The sequence below is a fragment of the Indicator indicator genome, chromosome 1 (genome assembly GCF_027791375.1).
Source record: "Indicator indicator isolate 239-I01 chromosome 1, UM_Iind_1.1, whole genome shotgun sequence".
Lineage (NCBI taxonomy): Eukaryota > Metazoa > Chordata > Aves > Piciformes > Indicatoridae > Indicator > Indicator indicator.
In genome coordinates this window covers 88354404-88378323 of record NC_072010.1, presented here as the reverse complement: position 1 = coordinate 88378323, position 23920 = coordinate 88354404, and the positions used below count along the sequence as shown (strand labels likewise).

General features: G+C 44.4%; 1 protein-coding gene across 1 annotated transcript; it reads right to left on the bottom strand.

Annotated features, from left to right (window-relative positions):
• Nucleotides 1–8353: 8353 nt before the first annotated feature.
• Nucleotides 8354–23788, bottom strand: QTRT2 (queuine tRNA-ribosyltransferase accessory subunit 2). Its single transcript, XM_054387945.1, has 8 exons — nt 23592–23788; nt 21917–21972; nt 18566–18642; nt 15182–15391; nt 14047–14246; nt 11123–11274; nt 9485–9599; nt 8354–8615 (listed from the first exon to the last, which is right to left on the bottom strand). Exons 1-8 carry the CDS (start codon nt 23786–23788, stop codon nt 8354–8356), a joined length of 1269 nt encoding a protein of 422 aa, XP_054243920.1.
• Nucleotides 23789–23920: the final 132 nt, after the last annotated feature.

Sequence of the window (23920 nt, the reverse complement as noted above, 5' to 3'; positions counted from 1 at the left end):
ATAACCCTGGATAAGCGGATAACTTCTCATCCAAACCTGCTTCCCAAAGAGCTCTGTGAGATGTTCAGACACACAAAAAGCTGCCAAACAGAGCAGACTTTCTCTGAAATCTTGGAAACAATAGGGAATGAGCAAGGCCGTTGGGTGCAGAAGGTATGTCAGAAGTGTGACAGAGCATCCCACTGTGTTGCACTTTCACCTGACCAGTCTAGTACAGGTGACAGCTGTAGAAGTAACCAGACAGTTCATCATCACCTCAGTGTGAGGCAGGGAAGGTGCTGCCTTTCCCAGTCAATATGTCACCCCAGAGCAGACTGTGCACCCTGACAGACACCATTCACAGTGGCAACATGAACAGGGAAACAGCAACTTTTTGCTGCACAAAGATGTCAGTCACTTTCGTGGCAGCACCAGTTTTGACAATCTAGATTCCACTTCTCAAAGGGATTTAGCTTATTCTCTTTTTGCTTCAAAAGTCCTATCGTGCCTATGGCATGTGCTCGAAGAAGGGTGGTAACGTGTGCTTGAACATCTTTAATAGGCTGAGGAAGAGGGTGCTGCATTACTAGTAAAGAGACAAGATCCTTAGTGAATCATGTAAATCACCCTGAGCTCTACAAATAAGACCGTTAAACTGGCCTGCACCATGATCTATTTTGTGTGTGCCTTCCATATGACCTCTCCAAAATTACTGAGAAGAAGGTTTAAACACTTTGCCTGCTAACTGAGGTTATGAATCAGCAGGGCTAAGGGAAAAACAAACAAAACCAAACAAACAACCCCCCCCAAACAAACAATATACCACAGCTACCCAATACTAAAAGACATCTCTGAAACGTACCTGAAACTTATTTATATATGCTTAAATCCCCATAATCTAAAAGCCCTCTGGACCTAAGAAATATTGAAAGAAATTGAACTCTCTGCAGGAGCACTTTTAGTCTCAGACAGCTCCTACAATCCTGTAAAGTCACATTAGAGCAGAACATGAAATTGTAAAACAAGGCTTGATACAACCCAGCATGTCTTGGTAATTCGGAGGATGGATGGGTGGGTGGATATGTAGGGGAAGAAATTGCATACTGACAAGAGAAAACATTTTTGTGATAAATTTTTGTGAAAAACCATTTTTTTTTCCCTAGGCACAGATTAAAGCATACATTTGAAACTGCTAAAGAGTCTGGTCTTCCTTGGAGGTGTTCAAGGCCAGGCTGGATGAGGCCTTGAGCAGTCTGGTCTGCTGGAAGTGGCAGGGAGTTTGGAACTAGATGATCTTTAAGGTCCCTTCCAACCCAAACCATTCTATGAATCTATGAATATTAAAAATAGCTCTGAAAGGAGTATGTTTCTGAGCAGAATACTGATGAAGTGGTCAAAAAGGCACAGGACTCAGCATTTAACTGTGGCCCCACCAGTTATTCTCATCAGAAACAGAAAAGTATGAAAGTTTTTTCTTTATCAAGGGGAAGGTTACACTAGAAGTTGCTAGGGGAAAGATATTGAAAGCTCTAAAGTTTTGGTAACACACCATTCTCTCTGGATTTCTGCTCTGCTCTTTTGTATTCTGCCATTTTGGGATGGATAGTGGTCAAGGATGTCTTTCCAGTCTTCTGTGCTAAGTTAATTTAGCACAGAATTTTAAAAAATCTTTATTTGGTTCCGTTTTCACTTCTCCATTAAAAGTTTCATCTCCTTCATGTAGTTTTCTCTCCCATATTAGGGCAAGAATTCTGTTTTTGAAAGAAATCAGATCTCTGCTTGGAAATAAAATTAAAAAAATTAAGTCAGTGCAAGAAAATGTTGCTTAACTTTTACAATGTGATCTAGAAAGACTGAGAGACAAATTGAAAAGTTGTGTAAATGCAACACGTTAAGGTTATTTCAGGGTTACTGCAATTTATTACCATTTGTTAGACAATAAGTAGATGTAGCTGGGGTGAAATTTTGCCCAGTAGGAAACTGTTCACTTTGTGCAGTTCTGGAACACATGTGCATATACACATAAAAGTTGAGCAGAGAATCAGTGTTTTCACCAATGACCTGGATGAGGGGATTGAGCGTTCCCTCAGCAAGCTGGCTAATGATACGAAACTGGAAGGGAAGCTGACACACTGGAAGGCTGTACTGCTGTCCAGTGAGATCTGGACAGGCTGGAAGGCTGGGAGGAGGTGAATCTCATGAAATTCAATACAGACAAGTATAGAGTCTGCATCTGGGGAGGAATAACACCAGGCACTAGTAAAGACTAGGGGTCATCCTGCTGGGAAGCAGCTCCATGGAGAAAGACCTTGGAGTCCTAACGGACAGCAAGTTACCTGCAGGACAGCAAGTTACCTGCAGGAGAGCAAGTTATCTGCAGGAGAGCAAGTTATCTGCAGGAGAGCAAGTTACCTGCAGGACAGCAATGAGTCCTTGTGGCCAAGATGACCAATGTCATCCTGGAGTGCACCAAGATAAGTGTGTCTAGAAGGTGTAGGGAGGTTCTTCTCCCCTTCTACTCTGCCCTGGTGAGACCACATCTGGAATACTGTACCCAGTTTTGGGCTGCCTGATTCAAGAGAGGCAGGGATCTGCTGGAGAGAGTCCAACAGAGAGCTACGAGGATGATTGCAGGACTCCTATGAAGAAAGACTGAGAACTGGAGCTGTTTAGTCTTGAGAAGGCTGAGGGCAGATCTTATCAACATCTATAAATATCTGATGGGTGGGTGTCAAGGTGAAGGTGCCAGGCTCTTTTTGGTGGTGCCCAGTGATAGGACAAGAAACAATGGGTACAAACTGGAATGCAGGAGGTTCTACCTCAACACAAGGAGACACTTCTTCATGGTGAGGGTGATGGAGCACTGGAACAGACTACCCAGAGAGGTTGTGGAGTCTCCTTCTCTGGACTTTCAAAACCTGCCCGGATGTGTTCCTGTGTAACCTGCCCTAGATGATCCTGCTTTGGCAGAGGGGTTGGACTCCAATGATCTCTGGAGGTCCTGTCCATCCCCTAACATTCCATGATTCTGTGAACCATAACAGGAAAACCTGATGAGTACAGTTGGAGAATGAACAGAAGCACCACAGCTGCCATAAATAAACTGGATAAAAGCCCTAAGTTTTTTACCTGCTGAGAGAGAGAAAAACACTATATGCTGGAGGCTGCTCAGAGGAGGAAAAAATCATGGAACTCACTCGGACCTCTCTCATCATTAAAGATGTTAAACAGAATTGGTCCCAACACTGAGCCCTGAGGAACACTGCTTGTGACCAGCTGCCAGTTGGATTTAACTCCTTTGACCACCACTCTTTGTGCCCTTTCACCCAGCCAGTGCTTTATCCAGCAGAGCCTGTGTTCATCCAAGCCATGAGCAGCAGTTTGTCCGTGATAATTCTGTGGGGAACAGTGTCAAAGGCTTTTTGAAAGTCTGGGTAGGCAATATCCACAGCCTTTCCCTCATCCAACAGTCAGACCATCTTGTCATAGAAGGAGATCAGGCTGGTCAGGCAGGACCTGCCCTTCTTAAATCCATGCTAACTGGGCCTGATCCCTGTTACAAAATAAAGAGGGGGTGAGGCGGAGAGTTAATAAAAATATAAATTATTAATTCAAACCCCACCCCCACATAACCATATACAAAATCATGAAAATGATACAGGGTCTTAATGCTCAGTTGAGAATAGTTCCAGAATACAAGAATGGCTACAATAGTTGAGAAACAATATTTGGAAAAGATAAAAGCCACAAACAGTGAGGCAGGCTTTCCCTAAAGACTCTAGCAAATATTCCAATTCTACTCACAAGACAGTGTTTTAACTGTGAGAATTCCTGAGAGGGGATCTGATCAATGTCTATAAATATGAGGGGAGGGTGTCAAGTGGAGGGGGCCAGGCTCTTTTCGGTGGTTCACAGTGATAAGACAAGGAACAATGGGTTCAAACTAGAACATAGATTTCACCTCAACATGAGGAGAAACTTCTTTACAGTGAGGGTGACAGAGCACTGGAACAGGCTCCCCAGGGGGGTTGTGGAGTCTCCTTCTCTGGAGACTTTCCAAACCCACCTGGATGTGTTCCTGTGCAGACTACCCTAAGTGATCCTGCTCTGGCAGGGGAGTTGGACCTGATGATCTCTTGAGGTCCCTTCCAGCCTCTGACATGCAGTGATACTGCGATACTGTAATTCCTCTTACGGTCTCCCCTTAGGAAGCCTTCCGCAACTAATTCAATCCATAAGCCAATACAAAAGCCAGCAGAGAGAGAAAAGAGCACACTGCAGCAGGGGAGAGCTTTACAGCGAGGGAGAAGCTATACAGCCAGGGAGAAGCTATACAGCAAGGGAGCTTTGCAGCTAGGGAAGCACGTGTGTTTTTCCGATCGTTCCAGTTTAGTATCTCCATGTGGTAGTTTTAGGCTGTGCCTGGAAAATTTTCCACAGATCTTGAACAGAAAGTGGCAGAATGTAAATAAATCACCATTGGATGTAAGAAGGAAAATGATAGTAAGTTCTAAACAATTCCATTGGATAGACTACTAATGAAGTTGATTTAGACTAACTTTCTCTCTTTTCGGCTTCCTGGCTCAAGCAGACACTAACTTGTGTTTCTGCTGACTGCTGCTGGCCTTGGCTGTGTTCTTTGTTGCGGCTATCTTAACAAACAACTCTTTGTTCTTTCTCTTTGCTCTTTCTCTGTCCCATGTACAGTGGGGTAGGGAGCAGGGAAGGGGAAGCTGTTACTAGCTCCCCTGGTTTGGTCCAGGGGTGTTCCTGTGCTATTTATAAATTGTAAATACATGTAAATATTGCAAATAATGTATATTTTGTATATATTCTTTGCATTTCATTTTAGATAGTAGTTTTGCTTGTAAATGCAGCTTCATTTGTTTCCATCTGAGCTGATCTGGCAATTTAATGTTGGGGGGAATTTTCAACTCACCACACTCTGAGAATAATTAACTGTCATAACATCACCAAAAGAAGTGAGAAACTCAGCCTATAGCATCCTCGGCCTGCCAAAGCATGAGGTTCTGACATGTGGCATGGGGAAGGATCCACGTGCACCGACTTGGCGCTAGGTGGGAAAGGTACATTCTCCTGCCTTTCCTGCACTTTTCTCTTTCCCCCATCCCAACTCCACAAGGAGGAGGGGAAAAGAAAGGTTTTGAGCACACTACCACAATCCCTGGTTGTTCTCTGTGTGGTGTGAGATGAGCTGCTCCACCACCTTCCCTGGTACTGAGGTCAGACTGGCAGCTCTGTAGTTTCCCAGATCCTCCTTTCTGCCTTTCTTGTAGATGGGTGTTACATTTGCCACCCTCCAGTCCATTGGGACCTCTCCAGTTAGCCAGGACTTCAGGTAAATAATCGAAAGTGTTTTGCTGAGCACATCTCCCAACTCCCTCAGCACCCTTGGGTGTAGCCCATCCAGCCCCATAGGCTTGTGTGCACCTAAGTGGTGTAGCAGATCACTGAGCACTTCCTCATTTGTTGTGATGACCTCATTCTGATTCCCCTCCCTTACTCCTAGTTCATGAGGCTGGGTGTCCAGGGAACTGCTGGTTCCAGTGCTAAAGACCAAGGCAAAGTAGGCACTGAGCACCTCAGCCTTCTCCTCCTTCTTAGTCACTGTATTTCCCTCTGCATCCAGTAAAAAGATGGAGATTTTCCTCAGTCCTCCTTTTGTTGTAAATCAATTTATAGAAACATTTTTTTATTATCCTTAACAGCTGTGGCTGGGCTGAGCTCTAGCTGTACTTTGGCTCTCCTCATTTTCTCCCTGCATAGCTTCACTACATCTTTATAGACCTCATGAGAGACCTCTCCCCTCTTCCAAAGGCTATAGACTCTCCTTTTGTTCTTGAGGTCCAGCCAAAGGTCCCTATGAAGCTGGGCCAGACGCCTTCCTCACCAATTTGCTTTTCAGCACACAGGGACAGCCTGCTCCTGAGCCTTTAAGATTGCCCTCTTGAAGTATGCCCAGCCTTCCTGGACTCCTTTATCCTTCACAGTGGCCTCCCAAGGGACTTTGTCAATCAGTCTCCTGAACAGGCTGAAGGTTCACCCTTCAGAAGTCCAAGGAGGCAGTTTTACTAACCCCTCTCTTTCCTTCCCCAAGGATAGAGAACTCAATCATCTCATAATTGCTGAGGCCTAGATGGCCTCCAGCCTACAAATTCTTCCCTGTTCACAAGAAGCAGGTCCAGGTTGGCTCCCTCACCAGTTGTGTCAGGAAGTTATCTTCTACACACTCCAGGAACCTCCAGGACTGTTCCCCCTCTGCTGTATTGTATTTCCAGCAGACATCTGGGAAGTTGAAGTCTCCCAGGAGCACAAAGATCAGTGATTGGGAAACCTCTCTCAACTGCTTGTAAGAAATGTCATCTCTCTCTTTATCCTGGTTGGGTGGTCCCTAACAGACTCCCAGGTTATCACTCTTGCTGGCCTTACTCCTGATTCTTACCCATAAGGACTCAACTCTATCATCACCTTCATTGATTTGCATGGTTTCATATCTCTCCCTAACACGGAGGGCCACTCCACCACCTCTTCTTCCTTGTCTATCCCTTCTGAAAAGTTGGTAGCCATTGATTGCAGCACTCCAGGTGTGGGAGTCGTCCCACCAGGTTTCCATGATGGCTGCTGTATCAGTTTCCCTGTTAGCACAATGGGCTCCAGCTCCTCCTGTTCATTGCCCATGCTGCATACATTGGTGTATAAACGCTTCAGGGAGGGTCTCAGTTATTTTCATTTAAATACAACAGTAAAGCAGTCTGCACCATTTCTTTAGGATGTTGTGGAATAGGAATGCAGCTAGTGCAACACAGTGGATAAAGCTGGAATGGTAGAAAAGTCTCCAACACTGGGCAGCTGTCCAAGGAGATGGCACAGGCATGGAAGCCAGAAACTCAGCTAAATTCTCTATGGTAAAGTCATAAAACTTAATTAAACGCTCTTTCTATGGTAAAGTCTTATGATTCAAGATATTAAAATCTTAAAGCATGAAAGAAATGCTGAAAGGCAAACTGTGGATTAACCTATAATGGCATTAAAGCCAACAACTTTAACTGTAGCATTTTTTTTTAAGATCAATCAGGAAGTAGAGTTCTTCTGGGAAGAAGGACAGGCAGGTTTCTTTAACACTCCCAGGTCTATTATGGCATTCTTTTGAAGCAAATGATGTGACTCCCTGCACTGTGGCAGGACCTTACTCCTAGAGGTGTCACTGTCCTCCATCAGGCTGCTAGGTTAAGTTTCCAGGAGTCATCTTCTTGAACACTGAACTCAAGTCTCTGGTGCACCACCTCTGTCACACACTGAGAAGCCAATATAATGAAGAGTAAAATCTTTTTTACTTTTGCTTTGTAACATAAAAGGAATAAATTCAGGATCCCACAGTAAGAGACGTTAATATAAAAAAACCCCACACCAAAACCCTCAACAGAGTAAGAGGAATGTGACATAACTAAGTTATATTTTAAAACAAAGAACCACAAGAGCATTTTCTAAACACCTTTTCCTGTGACACATTTCTTCCACAGCTCCATCTTGCACTGACACTTAGATAGCCTGTTACTTGACCAGTGCTAGGACAGCTGGACCATTCATTATCATCCACATGCTAATGAAGGAGTGAAATCTCAGTCCATACAGGTGAAAGGATACAGAGTCATAAAAACACTCTGTAGCAGGACGTGGATTAAACACTTTCTCTTCTTTCTGGCTCTGATGTCACAGACCAAGATTCTTGAGGTTTTCAAGGCCATGTGAAGGATGTCCTCCTGTCCCAGAGAATATCCCACACTGCAGGTAGCTTGAGGAAGAATTACTCATACAGTCCTTTGCGCCACTGAGCACAGCAGCACTTTCGAGCAGTTCTTTTCAGGGACGCAGATGATGGCAATGTCCAAAACGTGGGAGCTGCATGATAGGACAACTGCACCACTAGGATTTCCTAGAAAAATAATTACCTGTAACATCCATTGGGTATGGAGTGAGAATCCCAAACAGCTGCGAAGTCTCCAGGCAGCTGGATTAAGTATATGCCCTGCTTCCCCTTCAACCACAAGTTCAATAATTCTGTCCTTCCATATCAAAACCCAGTCGTGAGTAACTAAAACCGAAGCTATCCATATTGTTCTGTTCAGGCTCTTCCACACCCCAAGAATGCAACAAGTGGATTAACCATTTGAATAAGATTTTCCTTCCCCTTGAGGAACTGAGATCCTCTTCAAACGTCTCCTTTAATTCCCTTCAGGCAGGCAGGCAGGCAGGCATTTTACTATTAACAGCTCCAGGTGACCCTGCTGGCAGTTCACCTTCTACAGTCCACTGGTAAGGACATAGCCTGTAGCCTCCTCTCTGCTCTTTGAGCTCACTGGCCTGGCTTTGCATTTGCTGGTCCTTGAAGCACCTGCCTGAATATGAGCTTTTTCAGCTGATCCAGTTTATTGTCTCTTAAGGCATCCTGTATGGCACTGAAGAAACTGAAGTAATGCTGGAAGTTGTGCATCATAAGCAGGACACCAGCCAACAGCTCATTGGTCACGAGAAGGTGATGGACATAGGCACGAGTGTGCCTCTGACAACAGTAACAGGTGCATCCTTCCAGCAAAGGTCCAAAATCATCTTGGTATCTAAAGAGGAAGCCATGTGGAATAACATCAAAGGTAAGAACACCTATTCCAGCAATAAAGGATATCACAGAATCACAGAATGCATCAGGTTGTAAGGGACCTCAAAGATCATCTTGTCCAACACCCCTGCAGTGAGTAGAGACATCTCCAACTAGATCAGGTTGCTCACAGCCCCATTAAGTTTGACTTTGAATATCTCCGGGGATGGGGCTTCAACCACATCTCTGGGCAAGCTGTTTCAGTATTTCACCACTCTCGTCCTTATGTCTAACCTAAATCTACCCTGCTCTAGTTTAAAACCAGTACTACATGGCCTTTTGCCAGGACCTGAGCCTTCAAGTCCTGAGGGCCTGAATCCAACTGCTCTGTGTTGTCATCTAAGGCCAGGATCTCTGACATGAAGGACTTCAAATATCACACCAAAACTCACTATAGAGCCCAAAGGCCACACATCTACATCAGAGGAAAACTTGTGGCTACATCACAGCTAACAGCAGAGAGGAGCCTTAAGTGTGGTTTCTCTGACAGAAACACTGCAGCACAAGACCAAAATGATCCCCAGATAACTTCTGAGAACCTACTGTCTTTCAGCTGGAGAACAGTTATGATCACAGTACATCTGCTGGATAAGTGATGAGGAAATCCTTGGCTTTAGGTCAGGCAAAAGACAATGCTCTCAGCCATACACTGTTACCTGGTAACAAGCTAGAGTGTTTGTCCAACATTTCCTATTCAATTTTCAGAACTACATCAACATCCTCATGTTTTATGAAGCCTCCTATCCAGCTACTGACCATATGCAATTAAATACAGAGAAGTATCTTATTCAGTGATACAGCTGCAGGTATCCTCCTCACAAACTCACATACCTTTTGTCCTTCAGAAATATCTCAAATGGTGTCATTTCTGGGTCAGGTTTGGAGATTTCATCCTGGTCTTCAGCACCATTCTTCTCCATGTCCTGGGCCCCATTTTGTTTTAAAGCTGTTTTAAATAAAAAGACAACAGCCTTTTATGAACAGACAGCAAGGGCAGAGGAAGGGTGGCAACCTTACAAAAGGTATTTCTGCTAGTCTCTTGCCAGTTGAAAACTCCTGTCACAAATTTCCACATCTTTCCTACAATAAGCAATTGTATTTCTTTAATTGTCCTTGTTCAGCTAAGTAAAATACCATTTTAAATGATGAAAACAGCAAGAGACAAGTCAAAACTAATCTACTAAACCTAATGAAGAGCTAGAGCTGAAACAACAGTATAACATTTTGCTGCTCTACTGAGCTGAATTCTTAACAAAATGTCAAAAATATTTCCAGTCTGAACTACATGTTGAATAGAATGCAATCACCTGAACAAATTTGTTTTTTTGAGATTTTTGTTAGAGCAGACAGGCAACTCATCTGCATTTCAATCATTCCACTTCCCATTCTGCCATCAGCTTCAGAGATTCAGCTGCTTGCCTTTTTGTGGTCTGGTTTTGTTGTTTATTTGGTTTGGTTTTTAAACAAGTGGAATCAAAAGAGGCTGGTAGCTTTAACGCAGAAGATTTAGATTTCACACCTGCCTTTTCAGCAATCTTAAAAAAAAAAAAAATCACTCCATAATTTTGTAGGCTTGTTCTTAAGCAAGAGATGTATTTGGAAACATCAATATTACTGCCTGCACAATCCATGCCTACTGAGTGTTGAGCAGACATAGAATAAAGAAATTGTTCTTACTCGGAATCTTACAATTTACAAATAAGGTGACACAAGGTTAAGAACAACAAACAAAGAAAAGGTTTAAAAAAAACACCGCAGCAAACTGAAAGAAATAAGATGTTTTGTTTAGCTGGTTTTGAATTAATTATCCAGGCATGAAAAATCACTAGGTTCTATTCAGGAGGAAAAAAATGGAAAACGTTTTTCTGTATTAAAAACATTTAAAAGGCCCAAACAAAAGAGCTATTTGAAACACATTTGGTATATGCTTTAGAGGGTCATACCCATGCTCCCATCTTGCAGTGTAATGAGGTAATGAGTTATGAACATCTCCTTTTTATTTTGATATGAACTGATGAATGCAAGGACAGAAAGAAAAGCTGTCCTAAGAAACAGGATCCCTAACTTCTGTCAACTAGAAAGAAGGGACTTAAAGATGTGTTATTAAAACAGATGCCTATTTACTTAATTCTGCAGATCAAGTGGCTTAGATCTCCACTTAGTAAGTCCAGCCTTCACTGCAAATGGTAACAGAAAGTTTGCCAGTACTTCTCTTTTCAGTAAATGTTTAAGAAATTAATGTTTTGGCTAGTCAGACATTCATACCCTAGGCTGAGTCCCCAAGTCTGCCTCAATGGGTTTCACACCAAAGTACTCCACCTTCAAAAGCAACACTTGACAGTGGAATCTGTTTTTCCAGTGGTTACTGCACTTACTTCAGGAACAAACCCCTCATACATAGCATGAATTATGCTTCCCACAATGCTAGCTGGTACAGTAAAAACTGCAATGACCCTCAAAGAAGCCTACCTGCTGCTTCAGGATCTGAATGGCAGTCATAACTGAAAACCAAGGCACAGCCTCGCTCTGTCACTTGGAAGGGAAAGAAGCTCTCAAAAATGTCCACTCCCCTTTCAATGCACTCAAGCACCTCATCTGGTTTGCCTATACCATGGATGATTCTGTAAAAGACACAAGAAGACAGATCTAGAACATTCTGAGTAAAAGCAAGCAGGTACCTGAAGGAAAAGACACACATGCAGCATGTGTAGCTTATCCGTGTAGCTGCTAACCAGAAGACAAGTGGGTACAAGCCACTGCTCAGAATCCTGCATGCTTCCATTTCCCCACCTCTAACCTATCCAGTACATGATAGGCTTTTCTTTATCTGCCATTTGGAAGACAGCAACAATCCCTCATTTACTGTGGAAAAACCTCAATCTGTTCATTTGGTTTCTTTTACACATACATAAATACACTCAGATTCAAAATTCTCCTAACGTCTATGTCACAAACCAGGTAGTTTCTTTAGTCATGTAAATGCCCCCAGGAACCATCAGCTTCCAGACACATGGACTCCTTCACTTGGGAAATGTTTAGAAAGCAGGCTAAAGAGCAGCAGAGACAGCAGTAGATGGCTGGTCAGAGAAGTCCTTCAGGTGACAGACACATCAAACAGCACTTGAAGCACAAATGAAAAATATCATGGGAAAAAGAAAAGTTCCTTAATTTATTCTTCCTTCCTCTTTACACTCTACCTGCTCAAATGATTTGCCAAAAAACCTGGGCTGTAACATCTCCTGGGACATGGCATTAAGAGCTAGGAAGAGCCCAGCTGGATTGCCACCAATGGTAATAAAGATCCTGCTGTTAGCCAAATTTAGTTGGCAGCTTCCCTGAGGGTGGGGTGAAGCAGAAAAGAATGGAGCAGCGCCTGCTCTCCTGCAGGTGCATAGTGGGCTGACAGCAGCAGAAGCTAATGTAGGGCAATGGTCTAAACAGATAATTAAGAAAATACACAGGGGCTGATAAATGAAGTCACAAGGTGCCGTTTTTAGTCACTTTTCTAAGTACTCCAATTAAACCGATGAGCACAGAATAAGGATGGGAGAAGTTTACAGAATGAGTGCCAGGCTGTCATGGCAGGGTTAAAACAGTAACTCTGCATCTGTGATCAAACCCCTTGCTAAAACTTATCTTTGATGAAGTAAGGACAAACATTTGCTCTAGTAAGGGTTCGGATGCTACTGAAAAGGAAAACAAATTTTATCAGGAGGCTTCTAGATCTTTAGGTTGTGAAAGAACTCTAAAGATTCCTAAGATCATTTCATAGCAGGCCCTTGAGTGGATCACAGAAAGTGTTTGTCTTCTAGAGAATTTGCAGTAGAACACAGCTGCAAAACAACTTCTCCAGCCAGAATGACAAGGGTGATTCAGGAAAGCAGGATTATCTGAAATTCACTTGAGGTACTTACAAGAGCCCCCTAGAGCTAACCAGCTTTTTTCCTACAAAGAGGTCAGAAACACTTGTCTTAACCAGACAAGCAAACCATTTGATCGATGAGGCAGATGCATTGGTAGCCACTAAGGTTAGCTGAACAGATTGGACTCTAATGCTCCCAGGAGATCTTTTAAGTAGCTCAACCAGACAGGATGGCAACAACACAGCAAGCCCTCTAATTGTCAGGAAAATTCAAACCCCAGGCACTGCCAAGCATGAAGGAGCTGCAACACCAGACACATGCTTTTACATGGAATTTCCTTTTGAACACCATTAGGTCAGAGCAAGGCTCAGCTATCAGAGGGCAGCACAGCTACAGAACAACAGTGGGGCCTGAGTCACTCCCTTCAGGAAATGATGAAAAAAGCACCCATAGTACTGCTGCTCTTGTTAGAACAACCCCTACAAAAAGCAGCAGGCTTCACCCAATGTTAAGAGACCCCTTCACTTCTGAACCATTGGCAAATATTAGCACACATTTTTTGGAAGACTTTACTAGGTGTTAGGAAGAAATTCTTTACAGCAAGGGTGGTGAGACACTGGAACAGGTTGCCCAGGGAGGCTGAGGAAGCCCTCTCTCTGGAGGAGTTCAACACCAGGTTGGATGAGGCCTCAAGGAACCTGGTCTAGTGGAAGGTGTCCCTGCCAATGCAAGGGAGGATGGAGCTAGATAATCTTTGAAGTGCCTTCCAACCCAAACCATTCTATGAATCTATGAATTTGTAAGAGTCAAGAATACTGCCACTCCTGTTCAGTCTCTGGCATGGATCTGATGGGTATAACCAACACATCAGAACACACAACCATCCTCACACTATGCCATTCCAAGCAGAGAACAACTGTTTTGTGGCAGGCTGTTTCACCTCTGATAGTTCGCAGGCTCAGTGCCCCAGGCACTAGGTCAGAGATCATAGAATCATGGAATTGTTCCAGTTGTAAGGGAGCTCTGAGATCATGAAGTGTAACCAAGACTGTTGCCGTAAGATTGTGTAAGCACTGGCTGGTTCTATCAGCACCCCTCTCTGCTATTCTCCAGTTCAGACCAGAGAGAACTGGAAACACAACAATTTTTTTTCTTAAAGAAGAGGTCTCTGTAAAATAGGTTGATACGAATGTTTTTGCACAATCTGAGCTTCAGGTAAACCATGGCCTCAGAGGTCAAATGAAAGGAGCACAGACATATCCTACCTGTAATTTTTTCCTAAAAAAACCCAATAAATAGCTTCCAATACTCAGACCCACAGCATGAGCACAGCTTGGTGCCAGTTGCAGCTAAAAACTGAAACAAAGGTTAAGACTTCAGCCTGACAGTGGCAGAATTTATGTATCCTGGCACTCACAGAGAGCTGTGCAATATAGGGATTATTTCCTACAGTAATATTGCACAGCAGCCTGTAGATGCTCCTCATAATAGGACAGATTGACTTCTTAGGAAGCTGGCCACACAACTTACCTTGGTTTATCCTCTGGCAGCTCTGCTGTGACAGAAGCTATCAGTTTCAACTTGGTCTCCTTGGCCATGGCAGATCCCTGGAAGCCATCTAGCAGAAAGCCACCCACAGGTCGCTTGGCAGTCTCCCTGGCTGATCTGAGCCTCTCTTCCAAGATATCTCCACCTTCAATTGCTCCAAACATTACACTTCCTTGTAGTTCCTGGCCCAGGAGAAAGCTACAAGTGTTAGAGCATGCACCTCAGTGTAAAGCATCCACCAGCCCAGACTCCGGGTGCCTGCTACTTAAACACTGCATTCTCAGGAAGTTGCCAGAGCCACAGTGTTTCTACCCATGTAAGACTATTCCCCACACAACACTGTTAAGTCTGACAGTAAGGTAGAAATGAGATTAGAAGAAACAAGATTATGCTCCCTACCTTTACGCTAAGTCATAATTTTGGTGCCATTATTCCCACCTCCCTACAGAAAGCAATAAGCACAGATCATTGCTGTACTCAGCTTTTCAGAGATGGCCACTCAGCACTACAGATTTCAGTGCAGAAAACAAAGCAGGTACCATTTTCCTGTCTGTCAACACCCCATTTCACCATGAATTGCCTTTCAGGGGACACCAGTATCAGCTATTGTCACTCATTTGCCTTTATAGTACAAACTCAGATGATAGTATGTCCCCTTTCATCAGAAGGGAAATTTCCAAGCTGCTGGAAGAAATAACGAACACTGGCAGGTTCTAGCAAGTCCTCCCTCACTTGGAACAAAGGGGACCTCAGAGCAAGAAGATGGGTCTTCTCAGTCTGAATGAGAAGATTCTATTTTGCCCATGCATATAGCATGAAGGTAAGGGAAAGAAAAGCACTGCAGTCCAAAAGCAGAACAAAAAATAAGTTAAGCAAGGCAGTTCTCTTCAACAAGTAGAGAGAGTAGTACAGAAGGCAAATTATTAAAAGAAGAGAAGAGCAGAAGGAAACCCTTCTGTGCTACTGGTTATACTTCATTCAGGACTGTCATCTGGGCGTTCTCTGATATGTATGCATGACAATTTCCTACTAGATCACATCCTGGGACTGGCCCAGAATGCAGCACAGGCCTAAACATGGCTGCAGTGCTACTGCCCAAATATTTTGGGGATCTTACCGGTGATTTTTCTAGCAGCTGAAGGCATATATCCAGGAAGGAAAGAGATCTATCCACAGACTTCTCGGCCCTTTTTCTACTAACTTCCCCAGAAATGGTGTCTCCATCAGAGATGCACTGGAACCAGTCTGGCTGGATGGCTCGCTGTATGTCCATGAACTTGGAAGCTGTCAATTCCATCCGCCCTGAGGTGCCCCACAGGGACACTGTCTGTCAAGGAGAACAAGGATGAATGTTATTTGCAAAGGTTAATAGATCTTAAGGGTCAAATGAGAGAAGGAACTGGTCTGGTGAAACATTAGACACTAGAATGATACTTCATGGATAAGTTCTTCTGGAGCATGGATGAGATAACCTGCTGCACCTGGCACAATGAGTGAAAGGAAATAAATGACTGAATTGGGATTTCTGGGATGCTTTTTGGTGAAACCATCACACTCAACACAGTGATTTCTCCACATGTTTGGAAGTCTCTGAGATAAAGCAGCTGGTTTATCACCACAAATCAGTGGCAAAACTGGGAAAAAAAAAAAAAAAAAGAAGAAAAGATTTAATTCCCATCAAACTTATATTTCATCTCATGAAAAGCAGGCAAAGGCTGCAACAAGAAACACAGCTCGCTGGTTTTCTGTACACAATGAAAACCAGAGAAAGAATTTCTTCTTCCAAGGAGTGGATTCATACCACCCATGTGAACATCGTGTGCATATATAAACCACACAGACACACCTGGAAGAAAAGAAACACACAGCTTTCAGAGCGAGCCAAGGTAAGAACCGGCAGGTACTCATTGGGATTTCACAGTCTTCACAGTCTGCTCACATGCTTTGCATTCTGTGTGCACACACAGGACCCCCATCTTCCATTGTTACTCCATGCTACCCTCAAAAGCTTTTAAAACAAGACAAAACCCACCAGCACAGAGGTTATATTACCTGAACACCTCTGGGCGAGCACATGGCACCATTAAACTCAGTAACCATTCCGATTCACAGTGTTACTGCAGCTACTGCAACTCTGCACGCTACCATGTTTCAACCTGTTCTGAAGAATCAGTAACTAACCTGTGAGTGCAGCAGGTTGTGTTGTACTATTGTTAAACTTACAGAATCACAGAATGGTCTGGGTTGGAAGGGACCTGCAAAGGTCATCTAATCCAAGCCCCTATGCAGTAAGCAGAAGTATCCTCAACTAGATCAGGTTGCCCAGAGCCCTCTCGAGGCTCACTTTGAACATCTCCAGGGATAGGGCCCCAACCACCTCCCTGGACAACCTGTTCCAGTATTCCACCACCCTCGTGGTAAAGAGCCTGTTCCTTAAATCCAACCTAAATCTACTCTTCTGTAGTCTGAAGCCACTGCCCCTCATCCTGTCACCACAGGCCCTTGCAAACAGTCTCTCTCCATCCTTCCTGTAGGCCCCCTTCAGGTACTGGAAGGCTGCTATTAGGTCTCCCTAAAGCCTCCTTATCTCCAGGCTGAACAACCCCAGCTCCCTCAGCCTGTCCTTGTAGCAGAGGTGATTCCAACCCCCTGACCACTTTCGTGGCCCACCTCTGGACTCTCTCCATCAAGTCCATGTCCCTCCTATATTGAGGGTTCCAGACCTGGATGCAGTACTCCAAGCGAGGTCTCACCAGAGCAAAATGGCAAAGTAAACTTGTGACACTGATGCTCCAAAATTTTAAAGGAGCATTTAAAATTTTAAAGAAGTAAAGTATTGGGCTTGAGCCCCTTAGAAGTTAGTTCTTTTCATCTGCAACTCCATTTTAAATGAGAAACAGTTTTCAGCTTTCAGAAACAGCTTATAGCTTGAAGTATTATGGGCACTTTTTAAGGCTTGAGGGTTTAAACACATTCTCCTAGCCTACGCCAGACAGACAGATTAAGCAGTGCTGTTCTCATGCATACTAATTCACAACTTAAATTTGATCAGCTGATGCAAAAAACACAAGCAGAACAATTTTTTTTTTGGTCTGGTCTCCAAAAAAAGGATTGAGCAGATACACCATATGTCTGTTGTCTCTCCATCCATTTCTCTTGATTACTTTTGGCCTCATCTGCCAATTTCACTATATTTGAGTAACAGACACAGAAGTCTCTACAGCAATAGCAATTTTGTAAACTTCCCATAAAAAACAACCTCCAACAGAGAGAGATCCAAAATTAGTACCTGCATAATGACTGGAACACAGCAAATACATGTTGCTGTGCAGCAGCATGTTGGCTGGTTAGTACCTGCTGCCTCTTATGTGAGAGCATCACCAGCTGGTGAAGGCAGGTAGAGGAGTCAGAACTGTTTGAGCCAAAGGGCACAGACTGTAATCAAGTCAAGATACCTTCATTCTGCTCTTCAGAAAAAAAAAAAGGCTGCTTGAATAAAACAGCCACACAGCTTACAGAACTAAGCATTACCCATGATTATTTAAACCCAGCCTGTGCCAGGCTTTCTGGAACAGAATCCAGAGCCTTCTGTCCCACTGCTTTCAAAAAACTTTCAGAAGTATTTGTCAGCACAGATCCAGCTGCAGAAAATTTTCACCAGCTTCAAAAAAAAAAGCTAAAAAAAAATAAAAATCACCAAACCCAAAGACAACCAACAACAACAAAAAAGAAAGCAAAGTCAAACCTGCAACACCCAGGCTTAGCTCACTGACATGGCCTCACAGCTGCACAATGGTGAGGCAAACTTCAAGTAATTCTTTCCCTGTTGAGTGACAGGACTCTGCCTGACTCCCAACAGCAAAAGATATATGCTGATAGCTGCATGGCACTAATTATCCTGTTATTCAGTGACCTGTCACTAAATGTGACCATACCAAAACAGGCTTTGGGCCTGACCACATCTGAACAGATGTCTGGAGTAACCCCTACAAGCCAAATCGGTGGCAGACAGCAGGTAGCATGTGGATTGTCAGGGATAAAGGATGGAACAGACAAACATCTGCCACACTGCACTCCTGGACTACTGAGCCACCTTCCTGCAGAAATATTAAGCTCTGCCCCTTTGTAGGCCTATAGCAGACTGCAAACATATATGTAGAGGCTCAGGTTTATCACTTATCAGTGACCTCACTGTAAGCTTGCACAGCATGTAAGCTAAAACACGTGTGCTTTCTTCTACTACCATATTAACCACAACACCATAGGAGTGCAGAGCCCTCCTCTCTATCTGAACAGCCACTTACCTGTTCAGGGAACACACTGCTAGGTAAGAAAATGTGCAACTTTATTTGATTAAAGGAATGAGCACGTAAAATAACACTCCTCTTTGTGCATAGGTTTATTTTTCCATAAAGCATTAAAATAAAAAAAAATCTCTGTCTAAGCACACTCTCACAGGGAATCTGAAGTAGACCCTTCAAGTTTTTACAAGTTACTGTACCTTGTTAGTGTTGTAGCCAGATGGACAGGGAGCAACTGGGTCAAGAAGGGAGCAGTAGAGCACCGTGTCTGGCATACCTGGGAGCAGGGTCACAAACACAGAGCAGAGTTTCATCAGCCAAAACAAAGCTAATGCAAAGATGTGGTTTGTAAATTTGCCAAAGGGAACATGCTATTCTCCCACACACAAGTACATCCACTGTGACAAAGAACACATTGTTCATCTGATTTCCCAGTACCAAAGAAGGCAGATTTCTTCCCCCAGAATTACTAGCTGCAGTGAGGAAAGAACAACATGAGGACAAACCATCAAACACCCCTTGGTTCAGCAGCCTGCATAGCTCCTTTGAGATTTGTTTCTTGTTTATTAATACTCCTAAAATTTCCCAGACTCAACAGGTAACTCACCTTACCACTCCACTGATACACTGAAGACATCGACATTTGACACAATCTAGACTGAGCAACAACGTCAAGCCTAGAGCTTAAGGAAGGATAACATATAGGGAGAGAACAAATCAGCTACAAAAATGAGAAATTTATCATCCTTGCCAGATTGGAAGTTTCAAATGTCAGAAAGCTAGACAGTATGCCTCAACGACCATCCAGTTTTCTCTTCACAGATAGCTGCTGAAATCGGTCAAGACTCCAAGGAGTTACAGATAAAGAAATGTTCATTTTTTTCTTGGAGGAATAAATCTTCCCAAAGCAGCTGGAAGTTTATTGACAGCTAAGTGCAAATGTCCTTTGGAAATCAAAGCTATTTAGCTCAGAGCTTTGGAAATCAAGGCTGTACCTTTGCTTCTGTAATGAGACGCACATCCAAAATAGTTTTTAAAATATATAGGGTAAAAATGCTTGAATATTTTCTAAAATTATAATAATTTACATTAATGCATGCATTCATAATGTACGTGCAACCAACACATACAAAACATTCCTAAAAATACCTCAGTTCTGATACATGCATTAGCACCTGTGGAGGTATGTGATCTATCTGGACTTCTTGCGAGGCCTCTGACACAGTCCCCCACAACATCCTGCTCACCAAGTTGGAGGGATATGGATTTGATGGGTGGACTGTTCAGTGGATAAGGAATTGCCTGGATGGTCACATCCAGAGGGTGGTGCTTAATGGAGTGAAGCCCAGATGGAGTGCAGTGACAAGTGATATCTCTCAGTGGAGTACTGGGACCTGTACAATGACATAGTGAGACTAAATGCACCAACCACAAGTTTGCAGATGACACCAAGCTGTGTGGTGTGGTCGATACACCAGAGGGACAGGATGTCATCCAGAGGGACCTGGACAAGCTGGAGAGGTGGACCCAGGTGAATCTCAAGAGGTTCAACAAGTGCAAGGCCCTGCACCTGGGTTGGAACAATCCTCACTATTAATACAAACTGGGGGATGAGGGGATAGAAATTCTGAGGAAAAGGACTTGGGGTTGCTGATGGACAAGAAGCTGGACATGAGCAGGAAGTGTGTGCTTGCAGGCCAGAAGGCCAACCACATCCTGGTCTGCATCAAAAGATGCATTGCTAGCAGATCCAGATAGGTGATTCTGCCACTTTATTCTGCTCCGGTAAGACCTCACCTGGAGCACTGTGTACAGGTGTGGAGCCCTCAATATAGGAAGGACATGGACCTGATGGAGAGAGTCCAGAGGAGGGCCATGAAAATGATCAGGGGGTTGGAGCACCTCTGCTATGACGACAGGCTGAGGGAGCTGGGGTGGTTCAGCCTGAAGAGGAGGCTTTGGGGAGACCTAATAGCAGCTTTCCAGTACCTGCAGGGGGTCTACAGGAAGGATGGAGCACTAGAGACTGTTTACAGGGCCTTGCAGTGACAGGATGAGGGCAATGGCTTCAAACTAGAGAAGGGCATATTTAGATCGGGTATCAAGAAGAAAATCTTCACTATGAGGGTGGTGGAACACTGGAACAGGTTACCCAGGATGGTGGTTGGAGGTTAGTTCCCTGGAGATATTCAAGGTAAAACTCGACAAGGCCCTGGTCTAGTTAGGGACATCCCTGCTGACTGTGGGGAGGTTGGACTAGATGACCTTCGGAGGTCCCTTCTATCCTGGACCATTCTATGATTCTAACTGAAGGCTTTTTTCTTGCAAAGTCCACTAGAACAAAGAACTATATGTAAATTACAGAAATTTAAGATGTCATCACTTTGACAGGGTTTACACTATAGCCAGTGTAGACTGAGATACAAGACAGACAAAGCATTTCAAAGAAGCCTGCTGACATGGCTGATTGTCCACCAGTTCTCTGAGTTACCTTCCCAGGTATATATATAGGCTATGACACAATCACACAGGATGTTACCCCTGTGTTCAAGTTCCTTTGTGAGGTTCACCACACAAGCCTGACAAGAGGGATCTTGGCTGCACCATGCATGTGATCAGGCTTTTACTGATCTGTTACAAAAATCTGAGGGAAAATCCAGGATGGTCACAAATGGAGAAACTGCTGCTTTACTTGTTCTTATCACCAAGGTGTTAAGATAGAGATTTCATTCAGGAACTGCTTCAAGAGTGGTGTACAGGGACCAATGAAGATCACAAAGGCTTGGTGCAATAGCTGAGGGCTGGGCTACACTGACTGTTTTGTATTTGACTACCCGTAAGTAAAATTGAGTTTAATCCTAGAGGTGACTCCTTAACATGAGAAAAAGGAAGAACACCAGGGAGCAAGTACAGTCCAACTGCTAAACTGACAGGAACAAGCAACAGGGAGGAAATGAGCTTCTCCACCTGCTTCTTCAGTTCATCAAAGCTTCTGCAAATCCAAAATGGGTCTTTCCCCTAACATCCCAAAATGGAGTAGCTTGGATCCAGAAGTGTCCACCAGTTGAGACTGATTTAATGTGGGGTGCTCTGCATCTTTATTCTTCATCCTGGATGAAGATTTCATGTTGGAAAGCTTCAGATGAAACTAACTATTTTATGAGAATCAAAAAAGCCACCTTGAGCAGACAGATAATTTCAGGAAATGTATTTGAACAACTGAATGAGAAAGGTCATTCTCATGAGAGCTTCTAATTTTCCTCATCAAAAGAAGTCAAGCTGCATCTGGCAAGATTCATTTGCAGCAGTGACTCGAGGCTGCAGAAGAAACCTGGGTGCAGAAAAAGAGCAATAAAGCAAAATTATGTATTTTTGTACTCTGTTTTAAGTGACAACGTGCTATTTCAAGCCTTCTTTAACACCACTGAGTGAGAAAATGTCTAAATGCCTAAAACCTATGCCTAGACCTTCTGCCTACTGTACTACCTAAAAATGGAGAATCCACCTGCACGTCTCTCCAGGCATGCATGAAAACACACACACATTTTTACCTATAAATTTTGCAGCTCCTTCTTTATATTCTTCCAGTACCTCATGAAGTTCTGCCCTGCATACAGATACAAAAACACATTAACAAAGCAAACATCTGTCAAGAAAGACCACTGTTTTTCTAACTAAGGCTTCTGTTTCCATACTTCTGCATTGTCTGAATTTGGATTGCTTTTAGGTACCGATACTTGCCATGCAGCTATTAGGCAGGTAAGCAAGGACAGAGAGACCTAAATGCCAGAGCTACAGAGGTCAAGGATCACAGATTGCAAACCAGGGCACTCACAGTTCCGTAGCAAAAAGGCAGAGGTTTTACCATGACTGACCAGTGACCACTGACTTGCCAGAGAACATGAAGTCATACTATAACTCCCTAGGCAGCATTACTGACATAAATGACTCAAAAACTACACAAGCCAAGGGAAAAGTTTCCAACAATCTCTTTCCTTTCAGTTGCCACTTACTTCACTGGTTTTGAGAGCTGACTGCCTCTAAAGCTGATTATTCCACTAGGAAGTTTAACATCTTTGATGGCGGCCTGGACAGTGGCATTGAGTGCACCCTCAGCAGGTTTGCTGATAACGCCAAGCTGTGTGGTGAACAAGAGGGATACTTGGAGGGAAGGGATGCAATCCATAGGGACCTTGACAGGCTGGAGAGGTGGGCCCAAGGCAGCCTCATGAGGTTCCACAACACCAAATACAAGGTCCTGCATCTGGGTCAAGGCAATCCCAAGCACCGATACAGGCCAGGCAGTGACGGCTTGAGAGCAGCCCTGAAGAAAAGGACTTGGGGGTGCTGGTGGATGAGAAGCTCAACATGAGCCACCAGAGTGCACCTGCAGCCCAGAAAGCCAACCAGATCCTGGGCTGCATCAAAAGAAGTGAAGCCAGCAGGTCAAGGGAGGTGATTCTCCCCCTCTACTCCGCTCTGGTAAGACCCCACCTGGAGTACAGCATCCAGTTCTGGAGCCCCTATTACATGAAGGACCTGGACGTGCTGGAATGTGTCCAGAGAAGGGCCATGAGGATGATTAGAGGGCTGGAGCACCTCTCCTATGAGGAAAGACTGAGAGAGTTGGGGCTATTCAGTCGCAGAATAGAAGTCTCCAAGAAGACCTTATTGTGGCCTTCCAGTATCTTAAGGGGGCCTACAAGAAAGCTGGGGAGGGACTTTTTAGGGTGTTGGGTAGTGATGGTAGTGGGGGGAACAGAGCAAAAATAGAAATGGGTAGATCAGTTTGGATATTACGAAGAAACTCTTCACCGTGAGGGTGGTGAGACACTGGAACAGATTGCCCAGGGAGGTGGTGGAAGCCCCATACCTGGAGGTGTTTAAGGCCAGGCTGGATGTGGCTCTGATTAACCTGATCTAGTGTGAGGTGCCCCTGCCCATAGCAGAGGGGTTGGAGCTAGATGATCCTTGAGGTCCCTTCCAACCCTAACAATTCTATGATTCTATGAAGTTGCTAAGCAGGTTTTGGCCAAAATATGCTCAAAAATTATGCAGCCCTCTAGGCCCTTTACCTGCTTCCTTACAAGTCATAAGAAACAAAAGAGCAACCAACTCTGACGTTTTGCTTTGCACTCGGGGAAGTGCGCAGGCCGCCCACCCCAGCAGCGTTGCGAGAGCTCGCCGCGCCGCGCAGACAGGCCCTCCCCGGCAGCGAGTACTCACACGGTGGGCAAGGTGAGCTGGGCCACAGTGGGGACGCCGCTGACCATCTGCAGGCTGTCGTGGGTGAGGTGGGGCGCCGAGCCGGTGCGCGTGTACAGCAGGCAACCTGGCAGCGCCAGGGCGGCAGCCCCGTTCTTGCCCAGGCCCATCAGCGTCCCCAACCGCCCGCAGCCCACTCCGCACAGCTTGAACTTCATGGTCGGTCCCGCAGCGCCTTTCCGGTGTGTGCAGGACAGGCGACGCGGAGCGGCGGGGCTCCCCGCTGCCCGGACCTACCCCAATAGCCTCACGCTGCATCATCAGCGTGCGCCGAGGTGAAAGGCACTTCC